Source organism: Melanerpes formicivorus, unplaced genomic scaffold, assembly GCF_026170545.1.
Source record: "Melanerpes formicivorus ecotype bairdi unplaced genomic scaffold, bMelFor1.0.p_v2 SCAF_8, whole genome shotgun sequence".
NCBI classification, from domain to species: Eukaryota; Metazoa; Chordata; class Aves; order Piciformes; family Picidae; genus Melanerpes; species Melanerpes formicivorus.
The window spans coordinates 20,698,805-20,716,394 of NW_027142360.1; the positions used below are offsets into that span (position 1 = coordinate 20,698,805).

At 45.8% G+C, this 17,590-nt stretch overlaps 1 protein-coding gene across 7 annotated transcripts in view; it reads left to right on the plus strand.

Moving 5' to 3' along the window:
- The first annotated feature begins 12,119 nt into the window (after positions 1-12,119).
- Positions 12,120-17,590, plus strand: part of TNRC6B (trinucleotide repeat containing adaptor 6B) — a 126,206-nt gene continuing 120,735 nt past the window's right edge. For 6 of the 7 annotated variants that reach the window (XM_068142497.1, XM_068142500.1, XM_068142503.1 and 3 more), the window contains exon 1: positions 12,120-12,543. In XM_068142497.1, the coding sequence (XP_067998598.1) occupies positions 12,135-12,543 (409 nt within the window). In that variant the 5' untranslated portion in view covers positions 12,120-12,134. Of the gene's footprint in view, positions 12,544-13,012; positions 13,085-17,590 lie in introns of those variants that run through there. The other variant, XM_068142509.1, reaches the window with a different exon arrangement.

The window sequence follows — 17,590 nt, forward strand, 5'->3', positions numbered from 1 at the left end:
CCTTAGCCTGGTGGAGAAATCTGGATTTTGGAGTCCTCATTAATAAGCTGGGCTGAGGAAAAGTACAGTCAGTGACTATGAGAACCATTTTGGAAGAGAAACCTATGGGTGTAGATGAAACAAGGCCTTTATGCATGTAACAAGGCTGGGAGATGTTTACCTAATGCTTTGCACAACATCTGTTTCTGATCTTTCTTGCAAGTTTGGGCATGTGTACTTGGGGAATTAGGGTACAGAAAACAACAGCATAACATCCAGCACCCCAGCTACTTTATTCTCACTCCCAGTGTGGGCAAATTGGCAATGATTTTCAGCCAGATAGGGAAGAAAGGAACAGCAGCTCAAAAGCATCTGCACAAGAATTTAGGGCAGAGTAGCTGGTGTATCCTAAATTCATAAAGCTTTGGGGATGTTTTTAACCATGCCTCTCTTTCCCTTTCCAGCCTGTCTGCCTGTAGTTATCAATGCCATTTCATGTGACTTGTTTTGTTTTCTTCTTCTAAAACATGAGATGTGTCACTTGTAGGAGAACTGTAGGCATAAACCAGCCATTCTGCCTGTCTCAGGTAGAAAGCCGCAGCTTCTAGGTGGTGAAGAGTACTGAAAGCCATGATTTTATAGACAGTGGGTGTGTGTAATGGCACAGAAGCAGGAAAACAAGGGGAAAGAGTTTGTGCAGAAAGCATAGAGGCAAACTAAGACAGTTGAATAATGACTGTCACTATTATAGAGGGCCTGAAACCCATAGGATTGGATTTTAGTGCATCTACATACAGTGCACAGGGAAGGATCAGGGAGGACAGGCTAAGGATTTGTGAATATTGGCTGTATCCAGGGGGTCCTTTGCTTTTTAAATTCATTTAAAGTAAAGAAGCTTCTGAGTAGTAAATTTCTGATGTGCAAGAAAGGAAATGGGCTGTGGACTGATTGGCATTTTGCATGGGCTTGGGGATGGCTATGGCACATTCCTGCTGGGGGCTGAATGAACACCCTTGTTTCTTCAGCTGTTTGATTTACCAAACTGGAGTGGCTGTTACAGGAAGGAGACTGCTTCCTGCAGTCACACCAATAGCTGACTGCCTGCAGGATGAAACACTGTCAAGACTCTCTAGCCTTTGTGCTGTGGTAGCTGTTGTGCTCTTTTATTTAGAGAGCAGTACTCCCAAGTCAAGGGCTAAGACTTGCAACCTAAAAGAACATGAGAACATGAGGTGGCAATGGAATAGGCACAGTTCTGTGAGAACTGCATCCTTGTCATACAGCTGGTGGAACAGGTTGGTCTGTGCTTCTCCTGAACTCTCTACAGGCTAGTGGTAGGATGGAGAGTGGAGGGGGGAGGGAATCTAGCACATGAGAGAACAGACTGCTTACTCCAGGGCTGGATCCTACCCAAGGCACTAGAAACCAAGGCTGTGTCTTGCACACCAACTAGGTGTGTGGGATAGGAACGCCAGTTGCCTGTATCTGCAGAGCTGCGGCAGCCCAGGGCTGGGGGTTTGCACATTTGGGAAGAACATAAATGTTATGCCTGAGTGTTTATGTAGGTAGATCCTTGTGTCTGAGGTTCCCCCTAGGACACAAGAAAAGGTGTAAGTGCTGCTGCTGAAGGGCAGAACCACACTTGCCCCTTCTTGCATTGTTTGGTGGGTGTTGTGCTGAAGAATTGCAGGGGGCTGGTTTATAATTTCTATGCTCTGGCTGGGGCCTAACTTCTGCAGAGAGCACACTTCCACAAAGAAAGATAATTAAAAGGAAAAGCCAGCTCCCTGAGAAATTACAGTGTATTGGGTGAAACTGTGAAATCTCAAGGTGTAGCTGCTAGACAACCTTGGGAAAAGGGCATTTACCTCAAGTGTTTGAAAAGAAAAGCTATTTAAACTTTGGAAAAGCTATTGGTTTTATTGTTGCAATATTTATGATCCTCTCTTTATAGGTCAGGCAACCATTTCCTTAGTTATCCTTAATCTCCTACTAGAAATTCTTTGCCTTGGCTGCCAGTCCCCTTGTGCTGAGCACTAACGCCAGAGGAAACAGAGAACTGCAAATCTAAACAAAGTAGGATCATTTGTAGCTGTTTGGCTGAGTGCACAACACGTGTGCGGGAGGATCAATTGCTCTGATTTAGCGTGGCCATTAGGGACATTTTGCTGCCACTGAAAATGGCTCTGTTTAGTGTCCTGAGGTATAACTGCAATAATCATAGACATCAGAAACTGAAAAGGCCACTGGGTCATCTGGTCCATTGCCCAAGTACGATGCGACGCAATTCACCAATGCGTCTTTGCCAGAGCTTGGAGAATTATGCTACCGCTTGTTGAGGTTCTCCTTCACAGTGTAATCATAGTATCATAGTATCATTCAGGGTTGGAAGGGACCACAAGGATCATCTAGTTCCAACCCCCCTGCCATGGGCAGGGACACCCCACACTAGACCAGGCTGGACAGGGCCTCATCCAGCCTGGTCTTAAACACCTCCAGGGATGGGGCCTCAACCACATCCCTGGACAACCCATTCCAGGGCTTCACCACTCTCATGGTGAAGAACCTCCTCCTCACATCTAGCCTGAATCTCCCCACCTCCAGCTTCATTCCATTCCCCCTAGTCCTATCACTACCTGAGATCCTGAGAAGTCCTTCCCCAGCCTTCCTGTAGGCCCCCTTCAGATACTGGAAGGCCACAATTAGGTCACCTCGGAGCCTTCTCTTCTGCAGACTGAACAGCCCCAACTCCTTCAGTTGTCCTCATAGGAGAGGTGCTCCAGCCCTCTGATCATCCTTGTGGCCCTTCTCTGGACACGTTCCAGCACCTCCACATCCCTCTTGTAATAGGGACTCCAGAACTGGACACAGTACTCCAGGTGGGGTCTCACCAGGGCTGAGTAATAAACCTCATAGGAAAGGGAGGAAGTGGAAAAATAGTTTGGGGTTTTTTTTGAGAGGTACAGTAGGTAGACATCATTCTGACAGGCATTGCACTGAAAGGATGAGCTGTCTCCTGGCTTATCGAAGGGTCTGCCATTGCCCTCTCCCTGTGAGGACACCGCCTTTGTTCTGTATTTGTGACTGCAGCGCTTCAATTAATCAGAAGTTTTCTGGAAGGGAAAGTTGGAGCTGTCTCTACTGGTTTCTCACCAACTTCCAAACCACTTTTAAAGACGTTAATTCAGCTACAGAGCAGGAGTTGTGCTTTGGCAAATCCAGATTAATTTTCCTGCACCCAGTGGGGTTGTGCTGGATTTACACTGCTGGAGTTACTGACAGCACAGTGTGACCAACAGCTTCCTCTTTGCATCCAAGGAGACAGACTCATGAGAACAAAGAGAGAGACAGACAAACACAGGCGCCAGCTACAGATGCCGTACCCTGAAGCCAAAAGGAGGGTGTTGTCCCAGGCAGGTTCCATCCTGTTTCAAAATATTCCAGGTAAGTACTGCTTGGTATAAGTAATTGGGAACTCACCCATGCACAGCAGCATTGTTAGCATGAGGACACCCTTGGAAATGCTGTAGGGTCTTTGCATTGAGTATTGCTGTAAAAGCAATTGCTGCAGCAGCTGTTCTTGGGCTTCCTTGATAAACAGAGCCTCCCTGTCTTCTTGAATGCAGCCCTGGGCTGGGATGTCTTGGAAGAGTAGCGTAGATGTGTATTTAAGAGAAGGCTCTGGGAAGACTTAATAGTGTCCTTCCAGTACCTGAAGGGTGCCTACAAGAAAGATGGAGAAGGACTGTTTACAAAGGCCTGGAGTGATAGGATGAGAGGCAATGGCTTCAAACTGGAGAAGAGTAGACTTAAATTGGATGTTAGGAACAGGCTCTTTACTGTGAGGGTGGTAGAACACTGGAACAGGTTGCCCAGGGAGCTGGTTGGGGCCCTATACCTGGAGATATTCAAAGTGAGGCTCAACAGGGCTCTGGGAAACCTGATCTAGTTGAGGATGCCTCTGCTTACTGCAGAGGGGGTTGGACTGGATGACCTTTGGAGGTCCCTTCCAGCCTGGACCATTCTATGATTTGCCTTGCTCTTTGTGTACTGGTACTACCCTAATGTCTATCATAATCTGGAGGTTACAATAGCTACCAGGCCCGGTTTAGGATCTATAAGGTCCTATATGATGACCAATCCAGCAGCAGAAATTGTGTGGTCCAAGCAGTGGAAGCAAAAAGGATAGGACTGAGCTGATGAGGGCTCTGGAGACACAGCATGCTTTCTTTTTAGAAGGTCCTTGAATCCAGACCAGCAGTCACATAAGAAAGCCCATTTTGCTCTCTTTCAGAAAAATAAAGCTCCAATGAACTCTTGACTTTACCCTAGCAATCCAGGCATTACTTTAGGGCAGGATTAGCAGGCAAACCCTGGAATTTTTGCTTGCCTTTTCCCAAGTAAAGGAAAACATGGTGTTTTCAGAAGGGTCACAATTATGAAATCCACTGGAATCTCCATTACCTTTCTTTCTTATGCAAAGAGAAAATGGCAGTGAGCCAAATACTGCTGTAGCCCTGGAGCAAATGAGTCTTCCTCCACTGCTGCTTGTGCACAGTTTATCAGTGTCTCCTAAGAGATCATCTCCCAGTACCAATAGGTCTTATAATTGCTCCCAGGAGTCTGCCTAAGGGCTTTGCCAATACAGCCCCACCTCGGCCTCCCAGCAGCTGATCCTGTGGCAGCCACAGATAAGCTGCTGGCAGATTTCCTTGGAGGAGGTGACAGGGAAAGCTATACTCACGAAGCTGGGTTGAGTTTGCTGCCAGCTGTTGCAGAAGCAAAGCTGGGACAGCGAGTTGTGGAGTTTGCAAGTAACTCAGGTTAGAGTAGTAAATAAAAAAGAGCTTGGCCCACCCAGCTTTGCTGTTCTTTGTTCTTGCAGCTGCCAGAGGCAAAGTCATGGGAAAGGCTGCTGACGCCTTCCTCAGTGTTCACCTGACCTTGCGTGGGGTGACCCAGGGACATTCTCCTTCACAGTTCTTCCTCATGGTACTCATAGAGCGTAGCTGCTATCCATCTCCCTTCTGCCTTTCCACACAGCCATCTCTGCAGGGTCTTTGCCAGGGACTCCCTGCAGATGATTAGGGATGATGCAAGGGCTTGAAGAAGACTGCAGCTGATGAGAACTCTGTGTGAGGGACAGAATAACACCCTTCTGTGTGCAATGCCAGCCCTACATCCAAGAAACCTCCCATATAGCTTCCCACTCCCTAGCATATAACATCTTCCCCACGTTTTTTCCCACCATCCTCATTTTGCCTTGCACTGAGATTTTCAGTAACCTCTTTTTTATACTGATTCCAGTTTTATGCTGTCTTTCAGCTGGTTTTCTTCTCCCATCTTTTTTTACTTACAATACTCCCTTCCTGAATTATTGCCACTTTCTGTTCTCAGGTCCTGCTAGGACTGACTCTGGCCCATTTGCAAGTGTCAGTAAGTAGCCCAGTTAAACACTCAGAGACGGGGGGGTTGGTATTGTTTTGTGGGTTTGGTTTTGCTTGCAGTTTTTGAGCTTGGATTTTTAATTTTTGTTTGTTTAATAAAAAGGTAACTCTTATGCTTCCCCTATCAAACACCAGGTTGGAAACTTGGTGCTTGGAAAATTAAGCCTGTAAGAGGCAATAATGTAGCCACCATCCAAAGTGTGGGAGAGTTTAAACGGTTAAATTGGAGCTTTAAATCCATAATCAAAGCTGGCAGCAACTTTTGTGGTTTGTTTCCTTTTTTCTTTTTTACCTGGGCTGCCTGAAGGATGCACAATTTTCTACAAACTAGAAAATGAAACTGATGCCCCCCCTGATTCTCTGCTGAGCATTCTGGGCACACCACCACACCACTCTCCAGTAGCCCTTCAGTCTATCCCCTGTTCTCCAGGCCCCACTCCTTGTTTCCTACTATGTTTTTCTTGCAGGGCATTATTCCTGCTCACTGTCTGTGTCCAGCTCACTAGACCAAAGAAGGGCAGCTGCTTTGCCCACGGTGTTGCTTTCAGTTCTGCTGACAAGTGCAGACAGTGCTGTGTTTTTGCACGATGGACAGTCCCTCCTCCACAGACGAAAGAGAAATGGCAGCCGTTCTGCTTGCTTTGATCTCATTAATAATAGAGGACAATAGGAGCTCTTTTGAATATGAGGGGGGGAAAAAAAAGCTTGAGTTAAAAATTAAACAGCATACCAAATTAATTAGAACCACAGCAAAGCCTTGGAAACCTGCCACCTTAAATTACTATATAGCTACAACTCCCAGAAAATAACAACAGTTTAAAAAACCACATAGGCTTTTGTGGTCCTAATAAGAGTTTGGGACAGAAGGGCAGGTGGGATCTTTGCCCTGCACCAGTATGGCTCAGACTTGTGTGATATTATCAGATGTAGGTTTCCTCATTCCCTCCCCTCTTGCAAGTGCATGGGCATGTGCATATCCATAGCTCCTGAAGCACAGGGAAGAAGCTGGCAGGAATGTGCCCGGTCCTCTCCTTTCTTCCATACCTGATTCTTCTGTTGTGACAGGGCTGGGTGACATAAATTGGTCCATAAACTACATATAAAACTAGATAGCTTGGGAAAAATAAAAACTCCAGTGTAGATCTGAACCTTGTAAAGTGGAAGGAGAAAGTGCTGTTAGCAGTCACCCTACATCTAGCTGTCAAATGCTGTCCTGATGACGGTGGACCTGAGACAGTAAAATACTATAATTGCTTCCATATACCTATACTTCAGTTTTCATTTAGCTAAAGGTAACTCAAAACAGTTTTGCACAGGCTATGACTGGTATTGAGTATCATAGCTCTGACCAAGCTGGTGGAATTAGGTGTTTAAATAGTAAACAAAAGCTTGTCTGAAGAGCCAAGTGACCTCTAGCCTCAGCATAACTGCTCAGTCCTAACCAATAATTCCTATATGCTCACTTCCAGCACTGAAAGCACAAAGCAGTCATCTTCCAGTGGAAAAAATGGGGGGGAATAAGAAAACTGTTTGGGTAAAAGAATACAGAATTCTTCAAAACATTTTCCTATTGCCTTTGTCCCATTAAAACACCCCCCCACCATGTTAAGAGAGTTTTGCTGAAAGTGGCAGTATTTAAAATAGCTTCAAATAATGCTAATGAAGCCTTGCTTTAATTCTGCCTTCAGGAAAGCAAAACAAAATAGTATTATAAACTGTTCTCCAGTTAAAACCACTGCCATCATATTAGTAACTTCTTCCCTTTAGCTGACAACCTTTTCTTTCCCCCTTTCCCTTCCAATGGCGTGATGTGAGTGCGACAGCACAACGAATTGAAACGAAGCACTTCGCCCAGGACGGGCTCAAACTGCTCGATTGTGTTGCAGCTACATGTCCTTCCTGAGTAGGACACAGCAAAACAGGTAGTGTCAAAATAAGCCTATTACATTGCAAACAGCTCTAGATGGGGAAGATACCTGATTGGGGCCTAAAGCTCAGTTGCTAAGCACTAACAGCCATTAAAGATATTTTCACAGAATTGCCTTGTTGGACAAGACCTCAAGATAACCACAGCCTATGGTAGCACAACATACAAATTTGAAATTGCATTTGACATTATCTCCCTAATTTCCTTCTGCTATTTAATTTAATTCTAGCATTCATTACTACTTTTTTTTCCCCTTCATTTGTTCTTTTGTGTTTGTTCTCTGCTGTTATATGTGACCTAGAAAGGAAAAAAAAATAATTGGGTTGAAATCTGCTCTTCTCTATTTAAAAATATAAATTCTTTTTTCCTATGCCCATTTTTCCAGGCATATGAAGTATGACTTCCTCTCTCTCTCTCTCTCTCTCTTGCTTGATCCCTGAAAAACTGTGTGAAAGATGTAGGACAATGGCTGAGAAATCTTCTCACCACTCAGCTGCAGGAATAGGAAAGGCAGGATCCTTAGCAGATGTCTTTTCTGAAAGCAATCATTAGCATAAATAATTTTAAGTAAGGGTAATTGTTGTTTTAAAAAGTATCAACATGTTTCCAAATATTAATGTTTTATTCCTCTGGCACTTTGATCTCAGATGCCTGCTGAAACTTCACTGAAATCTTCTAGGAAATGGATAGATAAAAAAGCAGCTTCCAGATGAAAGAAATAAGCAAGAGAATAACCTAATCAGCCTGCCTTTATATGTAACAAGAGAACATCAATTATTTTATTACATTTTTATGAATCATCTCTTTAACAACGGCAATTTTCTCCTCCAGTGCTGCCTGCATTTCAGTCACAGATAAAGTACAGCATTAGATCATATGTTAAACACCACCTTCCATACCAGAGCACTTAAACATAATGCACCAAAAAGAGCATCAGCATACACACTTCACTGTGGCTCTCCAAAAAGTAACCTCTCTTGATGGCAGCACAGGGAATTAACCAGTTACCTTCTGTGCTCACTAGATAGCTGCTGTTTGAAGTGCCTGAAGCAGGAAAAAACCCAGGCAGCTTAGCAAAGACTTTTTCACTATCAGATCTTTCACTGACAACTATCCAGAGTTTCTTCAGGTACAGTAGCTTAAAAAACCTAGCAAGCCAGTGAAAAATGATGTTGTGGCACTGTTAGAAATAATAAACCAGTGTCAGATCTAAAAAAACCAAAACCCTGACACCCAACTTGAAATATCAAAGCTGCTTCCAGTGCTTTGTCCCTTCTCATTCCTGCTTTCAGTCATCCTTGTTCGTTCAGAGAAGTCCCTTCATGCAACCTTTTGTCCTGTATCCCTGGCAGGTGCAGCATTACTTATCTCACCACTATCACAAGTAAACAATTATAGGATAAGAAGAGGCCCAGTATTGTCAGAGCATAAAGAGGTGAGGCTGGAATTATCAGAAGGTTGTGGAATTGATCCCAACACTGAAGTGTGTCTTTCCCCGTGAGGTTTGATACTTTTGCAGGATGGTTGCTAGCAGGGTCCCAGCCCACTTTGTAGAAGCCAAAGGGAGCACATTCATACTGTGGTGGGTCCATTCCCCTGATCTTCAATGCTCTCTCACATCCCCTTTCTACCACAGAGGAAAGATCTTCCCGAAGTCCTTACCCCAAAGAAGCCAAACCTTTCCCAGTACCTGGAAATGCATGCCACTGGTAGTGTAACACTGACATCCAGTGGATGAAAAAATGCAGTTTCATGAGCCAGCTTGGTCACATTTTTGGACAGAAGTGGACATGGAGGAAGTATTAAAAACAAAACAAAAAACTACTTTGTTCACAAGCATTTGGACTTCTTTGAAAGCCAGAAATTAGCTGGGGAGTTGTGATACCTCCCAAATCCACAGGCGAATCCAGGTGAGAACTTCTAAATCATCCATTACCGCTCTAGAGAAACCAAGAAAATCTGCATTCTGGAGTTCAAATCTGTTCTGGAGTGTGCAACCATAGGGGATGATGGATAACCTCTGCTCCTCTGCAGTGAAAATACCTGGTTTCCTAGGCTTATCAAAATAAATTGTATCACTTCACCTGGCTTTCCATGGCCGGCTACCAGCACACCAAAATCCTGAGCAAAACATATGAAGGAAAAACCTGCAAAAGAACAGCAGAAAGGAGAAAGGAAGTCTAACCAGGGGAAATTTATTATTCTTTTTCTTGTATTTATGGTAAAGACAAGGTCAGCTTCTTGCACAGGTGCTTCTCTCCATGTGTGTGCAATCTGCACAGTAGTACACTTGTGTATAGTGTGTACTCACAATGTAAGTGATTTCTGCTTACACCAAGAAAACTGCACATGGAGATAGACAGCTCCAGCTCAGTGAATGAACGAGGAGCAGAGATGAGGTGCATCCTCAGTTTACACCACCATTTCATATTGATTCATACAGTGCCTTTTGCATTCCTTAAAGCACCACAGTAACAACTATGAATATACGCAGTATAAGGTCTTATTCATACTAATAGGGCTCTTCCCCCCCCCCCAATCAATGTAAAAATCAATTACCATTATTGAATGGGGAAGTCATCAAAAGATTCCTTGCCATTTACTATCTTGTGTTGCCCATCGTATGCGCTGCCCCTGCTAGCAGCACTTTGTTTTGCTGTGCTGGCAGCTGACCCTCCTGGTGATGACTAACCTATGAAGGGCTCTGGCTCTTCCAGGACAGACTACATCTAAACATCCATAGACCTGTTCACTAATATGTCAGAGTTACATTGCATCTCTGTAGTTAATTTTTTGGGACCAAAGCGGTATTTTCAGCTGCCCCACTATTCTGTTGATCAACTCGTAATAGGATTCTCCAGCAGAGATCAAATGAAGACACCATTAGCATACAGCTCTGGGTGAGGTCAGCAAGTGACAGCCACTAAGAGGAGTCTTCAAAAACACTGGAGAATAAGGAGAACGATAAATGACTGTAAGTATTTAGTACAAGCAAGGATACCTTCTTTCCTCCTAGTTTGTCCTGCACATGCATCAGTTATTCCATGCATTCCCCTACCTGCTTTCTCCATCGGTTTCAGAGACTTACTTAATCCTCTGGCCATGCTCTTCTCTGCTCATCCTAAACCCTCTAATCCCTGCTTTGTCCCATGTGTGTCCTATATGTATCTCAAATTTTCTTCCTTCCCCGAGACCCAGCAGCACTGCCCCATGCCTCCTCTCGAAACCCTTCCAGCCCAAGCTGCAGCTCCCCGCTGGTTTCACAATGCCCCCCAAGAAAGTGTTCCCAGACAAGCTCCTGCTTCAGTCTCCCACTGCCCCTTCCCTGTAGGCCTTTTTCTGCAGCCCACTCCATAGATACTGAAGATCAGCCTTTATTGTTCACCATTATATTTATGAATAATAATGTAGTTACTGCAAAACCGTTTTACACAGGTTTGCCTGATCTCTATTTACAGCTTTCAGTAACAGTAATTTTCATCCCAGAAAGCCTGCAAAATGAAGAAACTGGATATTCCGGAGCAGGCTGCCTGAAGCATTCCGGCTTTCTCAAGCGTTGTTCCAAAGGAAAACACAGCCAGCTCTCAAAGCAGCAAGGGCGAAAAAACGCTCTGTGAAAGCCGAAGGCTGAGCTAATCTCAGCCCTGAGTAACGCTCCATTCTGCTGGGTAATCCGGCCAGATGCGATCACTGGTGACCCCAAGGCCGCCCTCAGGCCGGCGGGGACCAGCCTCCACAGTTAAAGGCAAACCCTAGAGGAACAGGAAGGCCAGCAGGAGAGTCTCCTTCGAGCCAGCCCACCGCGCCGTGTTCCGGCACCCGGCAGCGTAACACGCCGCCGCCGCCACCAAGAGCCGCTGTGGCCGACCCCTCCCTCTCCCTAACGGACGCCACTGAGCCTCGTGGGCCCCGTCACGTGTGCAACTACCCGGCCCACGTGGGGCCGCCCCGTCCATCACGTCACGCGACACGGCACCTGCTTCCGCGCCCATTCCCCGTGCTCTAGGGAGATTGACAGTGAAATCCACCCATCAAAGCATGCCCTTACTCCGCGCTCCCACCCCTCCGCCTATGTGTGCTGTGTCATGCGGCGGGTGATATGGAGGTAGTTGCCAGTTGGCTGCGGAGGCCGAGGCCTGTTGCCAATGGGCACTCGAGTTGCACGACTAGCACCTTCCTTGTTTCAGGGCGGGCTTGTCTGTGAGGGGAAGAGAGGGGAGGAGATGAGAGGAGAGGGGCGGAGCGGAGCAAGAGGTAAATGTCGCTGGGATCAGTAAGAAGTGTGGCAGTGTCAGTCTGTGGCGATAGCCGTGGCCCGAGTCGTTATCACGTCTGCCTGTCACAAGCGCCCCGCCCTTGGGGCCCGCAAATGAAGTAAGCACAGTGACGTAATCTCGTCTCCCGCTTCAGCTAAGGAGGGCCCGAGCGCCGCCGCGAAGGGGCTGTCTAGAAGAGCAGTTCGGTGGGCGGGTGTTTATGCTGTTATGGTGTAATGGACATATTATCTCTCGAATGGTGTCCAAAGGTGCAGCCCACAACACCATCTGTAGCGCAAGGGCGGGGCAAATAGGGGCGGGCGAACGGGTGCCCCATTTAAGGGGCAAATCTCGCAGCCGACTGGCAAGAAGGAAAAAGGGGTGGGAGCAAGTGAGAGTTGCGAAGGGGGTGTAATGTTAACCGATGACAGTCAGCAAGTACAGCCAATTAGTGAGGGGGTAGTGACACGGCAGTCCAATTAAAAGCTCCGAGAGGCGGGTGGTCCGCTGTGATTGACGTGGGCCATGGCTAATGGGCGGGGAGATCCCCGAGGCTCTTCCCAATGGGTAGCTTGTAGGGGCGGAAAGGGGAGCGGAGGGAGAAGACGAGCAGGCGGAGTGGCCAGTCAGCAAGGGAATTGGCGGAGCGCCGTCCAATGGGCGGTGCGAGGGGCGGTGCGGGGGCGTGTCTCGGTGTGTTTGGGTTCGTGCTCCTCGGGGGAGGGAGACGGCGGCGAGGAAAGTTTTTTTTTTTTTTTCCTTTTTTTTTTTTTTTTTTTTTTTTTTTCGGTGGTGTTTTCTTGGAGGGTGGGGGGGCGTTTTTCACAGCTTCTTCGCATTTGTTTCCTGGGTTTGTGTTTCCCGGGCAGGCGGGCAGACCCGCCCCCCGCACTGAGAAGAAGGGGTCTCAGCGCACCGCGGCGGCGCCTCAGCGGTAAGTGCAGGACAGGGCCCCCCCAACTCCAAACCCGCTCCACCGGGCGGGCTACGTTTCTCCTTCGGGGCCCTTCCCGCCCTGAGGACCCTCGCACCGCCTGTGAGGGGCCTTTGGCGCCGAGCGCGCGCGCCCCCTCCCCCTCCACGAACGGCAGTGCCTCGGGAAGGGGGGGCCGGGCTAGCGGGAGGGGCCCTGAGCGGCGCCTCAAGGGCGCTGCCCCAACGGCGTACGGGGCGCCTGCCGCTCCCCCCTGTGCATCCGCGAGCGCCTGTCCCGGGGCAGAGCCGAGCTTGCGCCGCCCCCTCCCCATTGCCCGCCTCACGCGCGGCCGTCGCCCGCCGCGGCTGCGCCCCGTCGCTGAGGGTTCCCCCCCCCCCCCCCGCGCCCCGCCGTCCCCTCTGTTTTTCTCGGCAGGGCCCCGGCGGGACGCGCGAACGGGCCGGAGGCCGCTGCCTGGCGCCGTGGTGCGCAGCGCCGTGTCCTCGGCCGGCTGCCGAGCCCGGAGAAGAGCCGCCCGCCTGCCTGCTAGCCCAGGCCGGTATGCAACGGCGGAAAGACCCCGGGGAGCCTTTTTGAAGCTGGGGAGAAAAGTGCTTTTTTGTGGCGTGGGGGCAGTTCTGGGGTTGCGTTGATGCCACTACAAACCACGCTGGATGTGTTGAACATGATGCTAGTTAAAATGTGTGTATGTGGGTGGGAGGAGTGACCGTGTTCAGCGGCGTGTCCCAGGCAGAAAAAGTTTCCCGAACGAGCTCGTTTTGCTTGTGAACAGTGTTTGTTTCTGGAGACGCTTCAGTGGCTGTGGATAACGCTGCTTGTAGCGTAGTATCTCGCAAGCCTAAATCTGCTTTATGAAAAATGCATGTAGGAGGATCTACTACAGGGTAGAGCTGAAGCTTGTTGAATAAAGCCAAGTTCCAACAAAGTGTTTTCGTAGCTAACGTAGACACGCTCACTGCTGTAAACGGTACTTCATTTTTCTGTGTTTAACATGTCACTAACCTTAAGTATATGATAAGCTATCTCCATAAAAAAATGAGCCTTTTTTTTTTCTCCCCAATAATTAACTTCAAAAACCATGACTTACTAGGATTCAGTGTTGCATTTCAGTCTCTTCAGAATCTGAATCCTTCTGAGAAAGAGTAGGTAGATCTTTAGAGTTCGTATAACTCCATATTTGAAAGATCTGTTTTACTTCGTATTTCCCAGCAGTACTGCAGACCAGACGAATTGGATATTAGTTTCTGCTACAAGTGGTGTAGGCATGGCAGCTTAAATTCCCAGGCTTGTTAAATATCTGCACAAATTCAAGCCGCTCTATGGTTTGTCTACACTGGAGCTGCTCAACAGTGCCTTCCTCTCCTATGGTGGCTAATGGTACAGATTCCTTGGAACATACACGCTGTTGAGAAGCTGGGTGAATGCTCTCATCTACTGCACTACCTGCGGTCCTAAATTTAAAGAAAAGGTCAATTTTTACTACACGATCCGTGGTTAGCGTAGGGATTGCCACCTCAGGGAGTGGTTTGTAAGAGTGACTTTTCACCTGTGTTTGACTTAAGATGCAGGTAAAATTCTGCAGTGAAGAAATCACCCTGCAAACCAGTGAGGCTGGGGAAGGGGGAATGGAACCCAGAACTGTAGGAAGTGTGTGTTGCCTTTTCTGCTGTGAAGATGTGGGGGCATCAAGGTGCAGGCCCATCTTTGTAGAAACTAGGTGAGGTTATCCTTAATTTTGGCTTGCATCTCGATTAGCTATGTTGCATGTAAATGTTCTGTGAATGTACATTTTTCTGCAAGCCCGGGAGTATGTACAGGAGCAATTGGGTTTCAGTGCTAATTGGTAAATTTTAAATTCTTTTGTGAACTTGTTCTTGGTTTCTTGTCATAATGTTGCTATAGGGATGCTTAGTAAAAGGGAATCGCTTCAACCCTGTAATGTGGAAGTAGTGAGGAAAAAATTCATTACAAAACTGTCAGCGTGTCTTGATTAGGCAGCTTTATGAGCTGGTGTGATACTGCATCAGCTACAAATTCAGCTGGAAATGTAAGCTATCATTTAAATAATAAGCTCAAATGTTTGGAAAAAACCTAAATCTTGAAACTGTGAATCAAAAAGGGTTCATCTACTAGAGTGTTTGTGACTAAATAGTTCATTAAAACGTTGTGGTAGAATTGTGTGTCATAGCTTTGCTTGGTCATGAGTGTTTGGTATTAAAACGGTGTTGGAGAATGATTTGAAGAGGTGAGCTTCAGCAGAGACTTTTAGTGGTTGTACCTTAGACCTGCTTGCTGTTGTAGGGAGTAGGAAATTTGTTTTGCAAAGGCAATGCATAATAAATTTTAGAGAGAGCTGCACGTAGAACAGTGGCATGAGGAGCTGCGTCCAGAATGATGGAAAGTATTAGCAGACTGCTGTCGAAAAAGTCATTTGAAAATAGGCTCAAATGAGGTTTGTTTTCTTGGGTTTTTGACCAACACTGTTACGGGCTTAAGTTTTTCCATCCAATGAAACTTGTGTATTTCTGCAGAACAGATTTGTTTTATGTTTAAGCAGTATGAAGTCATGAGGTCTTGGGTGACAGGCTGGACTTGATGATCTCTCTGGCCTTTTCCGACCTTATTGATTCTATGATTCTAAGGGGATATCCCAGAACAAGGCTAAGGAACTTGGCTATTGACTTGAGCAAGTTTATTAAGAGTCTGCATAATGGTTCAGTTACTTTATTCTCCATTCTCTGCAGAATGCACGGATGCAAAGTCTTTTGTCCTAGTCACTTATTGCCATTATTGTGTTTATTTGCTCAGAATGTCTTTTTAGACATAGATATTGTCTGGTTTCTGTAATAATGGCAATTATACCTATTAACAGGAATTTTCCAGCTTCTTTCCAATGGCTTTACTTAGTAATGGCTCTCTAGTGCTGCTGTTAGATCCACGATTTCTGTCCATACTGAAGATTTACAAATTCTGCAATACTTCTGCCTACAATATACCTCACAGCTATTAAATTGGTTTTAGTGGGTTTTATTCATCACACAGTCTTTTTCTGTGTATAATTTCTGGATCAGTAAATGTGTCGTTGTGAAGAACTGGCATTGTTTGTCTTCACGTCACCAAGCATATTCGGATCAAAGTGGGAAGAAATACCTGATACTAGCAAATAGTATATGCCAGTGGATTTCTTTTAAAAGTTTTCTGTTGCCTTAGTGATTAGAAAAATGTGCTTACTGGAATTATCTCTGGAATTGCTTTTAATGATTTATTTGTTGCGCTTTCAGAAATTCCACTTGCGAAACGTTAGGGACGTTGTTTAGTGATGCATTTGGCAGTGTTTGGTGTATGGTTGGACTTGATCATCTTCAGGGTCTTTTCCAACCTAAATAATTCTGTGATACTATGCCTGTCTTGGGGAAAGAATAGCAAGAAGATGTCAGCCTTCAGTTCCAATAGTGAGAACGTAGCACAGAGTTGCTAAGCAAACAGTAGCATCTAATTGTTTGACTAGATATGGTAGACTAAGAGATGGATTCTTGCTGATAGTATCTGTTAAGCTAAGGAAGACTGTCTCCCTTTTCAGGTAAAATACATACACTGAGTTTCTTTGTTCTTTCAGGAGTGTGTGGAATAGGAGTGGCGAATCAGTTTTAATTTCTTGGGAATCCAAACTGAATTTTCTACTACTATCTGCTAATAAAAGTAGGGGCACTTTTTGATACTTAAAGCCAGCTGTCACTGTCAGACAAGTTGGTATTTCTGCTTGTGAGGTAACTAGGGTAATAGTAGTCAGGGTATTCTGATTGCTCTTCCATGTCGCTTGCAGCAAACAGTAGAACTCTTAGGCTTCCTTACATTTCTCTGCTTTACTGTTCATACCTTTTTTCCATTGCACTTTTAATTTTTCTACAGCTGTGCAGAGCTGCAAAGAGTTCATGTATTTTTATTATTTTTCCACCCCTTCAGAGCAGTAGGCAGTGAGTAATTTTTTTTTCCCCTTTGCTGCCTTATAATTGTAAGAGTGAGCAGGGTGGCTCTGCACTTAGTATGGTTTGCATCATGTCGGAGGGGAATGTTCTGAGGTTTTAAAGTTTTCATCAGTGTCAGGGTTGTGGTTGGAGTTTGGATGTTCCCTGTGTTTACCATGTAGTGAGCTATGGAGATGACCTTTTCCAGTTTCAGCTAGTCAGTACGGATTGCGTTTCTGAGCCTCCCCAGCTTTAGTAGTTCTGAAATCAGATATCTTGCCTGTATTTCCTGATTTAATGTCTGTGGATTAGAAAAAACAATAGTTTTGCTGTGAAAAATCTGGGGAGAAAGTTGATGTTCTATCTGAGACTTCTAGTGTTTAAAAAAATCAATACTTCTGTTTAAAGGGGGTAAAAGGCATCTGAAATTAGCTCTTCTGTTAGGTCTGTGAAGAACCATGCTGCTTGTCAGGAGAACTGGGAGGTAGTGTAAGGCAGCAGTCATGATGCACACTATGAAACATTGGTCAGAATAAATGTGTGAAGTATTAACTGGTAGTCGATATATTTTGACCCTGTGGGGCAGAAGATTGAAGGATGAAAAGCTAATTAGCGGATGAAAGGATAAGAAGCATAGTTGCAAAAGCTGGAGTTGATAATTTTAGATAGCCTGGTGGAGGATTAGGCAAAAGGTGATAAAACAGTATCATGTTACCTGTGTGTGGGGAAGCCCTCTGAGCCATCTAAATGAGTGGGGAGATAAGTCATTAATGTTTTTACTTGCATTTAATTTTTTGTAATTTCGTTGTAGCTCTTGAGTGTTATGAAAAGTACTATAGCGAAAAACGACCCAACAAAGGGTTTTTCAGTAGTGTTGGTGTTTTGTGGGTTTTTTTTATGTAGTGAGAGGATAAAATTTATTCCTACTCCAGTCTCTCTGGTTTTTCCCCTTGCAGCAGAGATGGGTTGTGCCTTGGCGTTTCTCTGTGTTCCTCATGTGGCAAAAGTAGGCTTGGTGAGAAAGTTTCACAAGTCAAATTGAAAGTGTGAGTTTTAAATTAAGAAGCTAAATGTTTGAG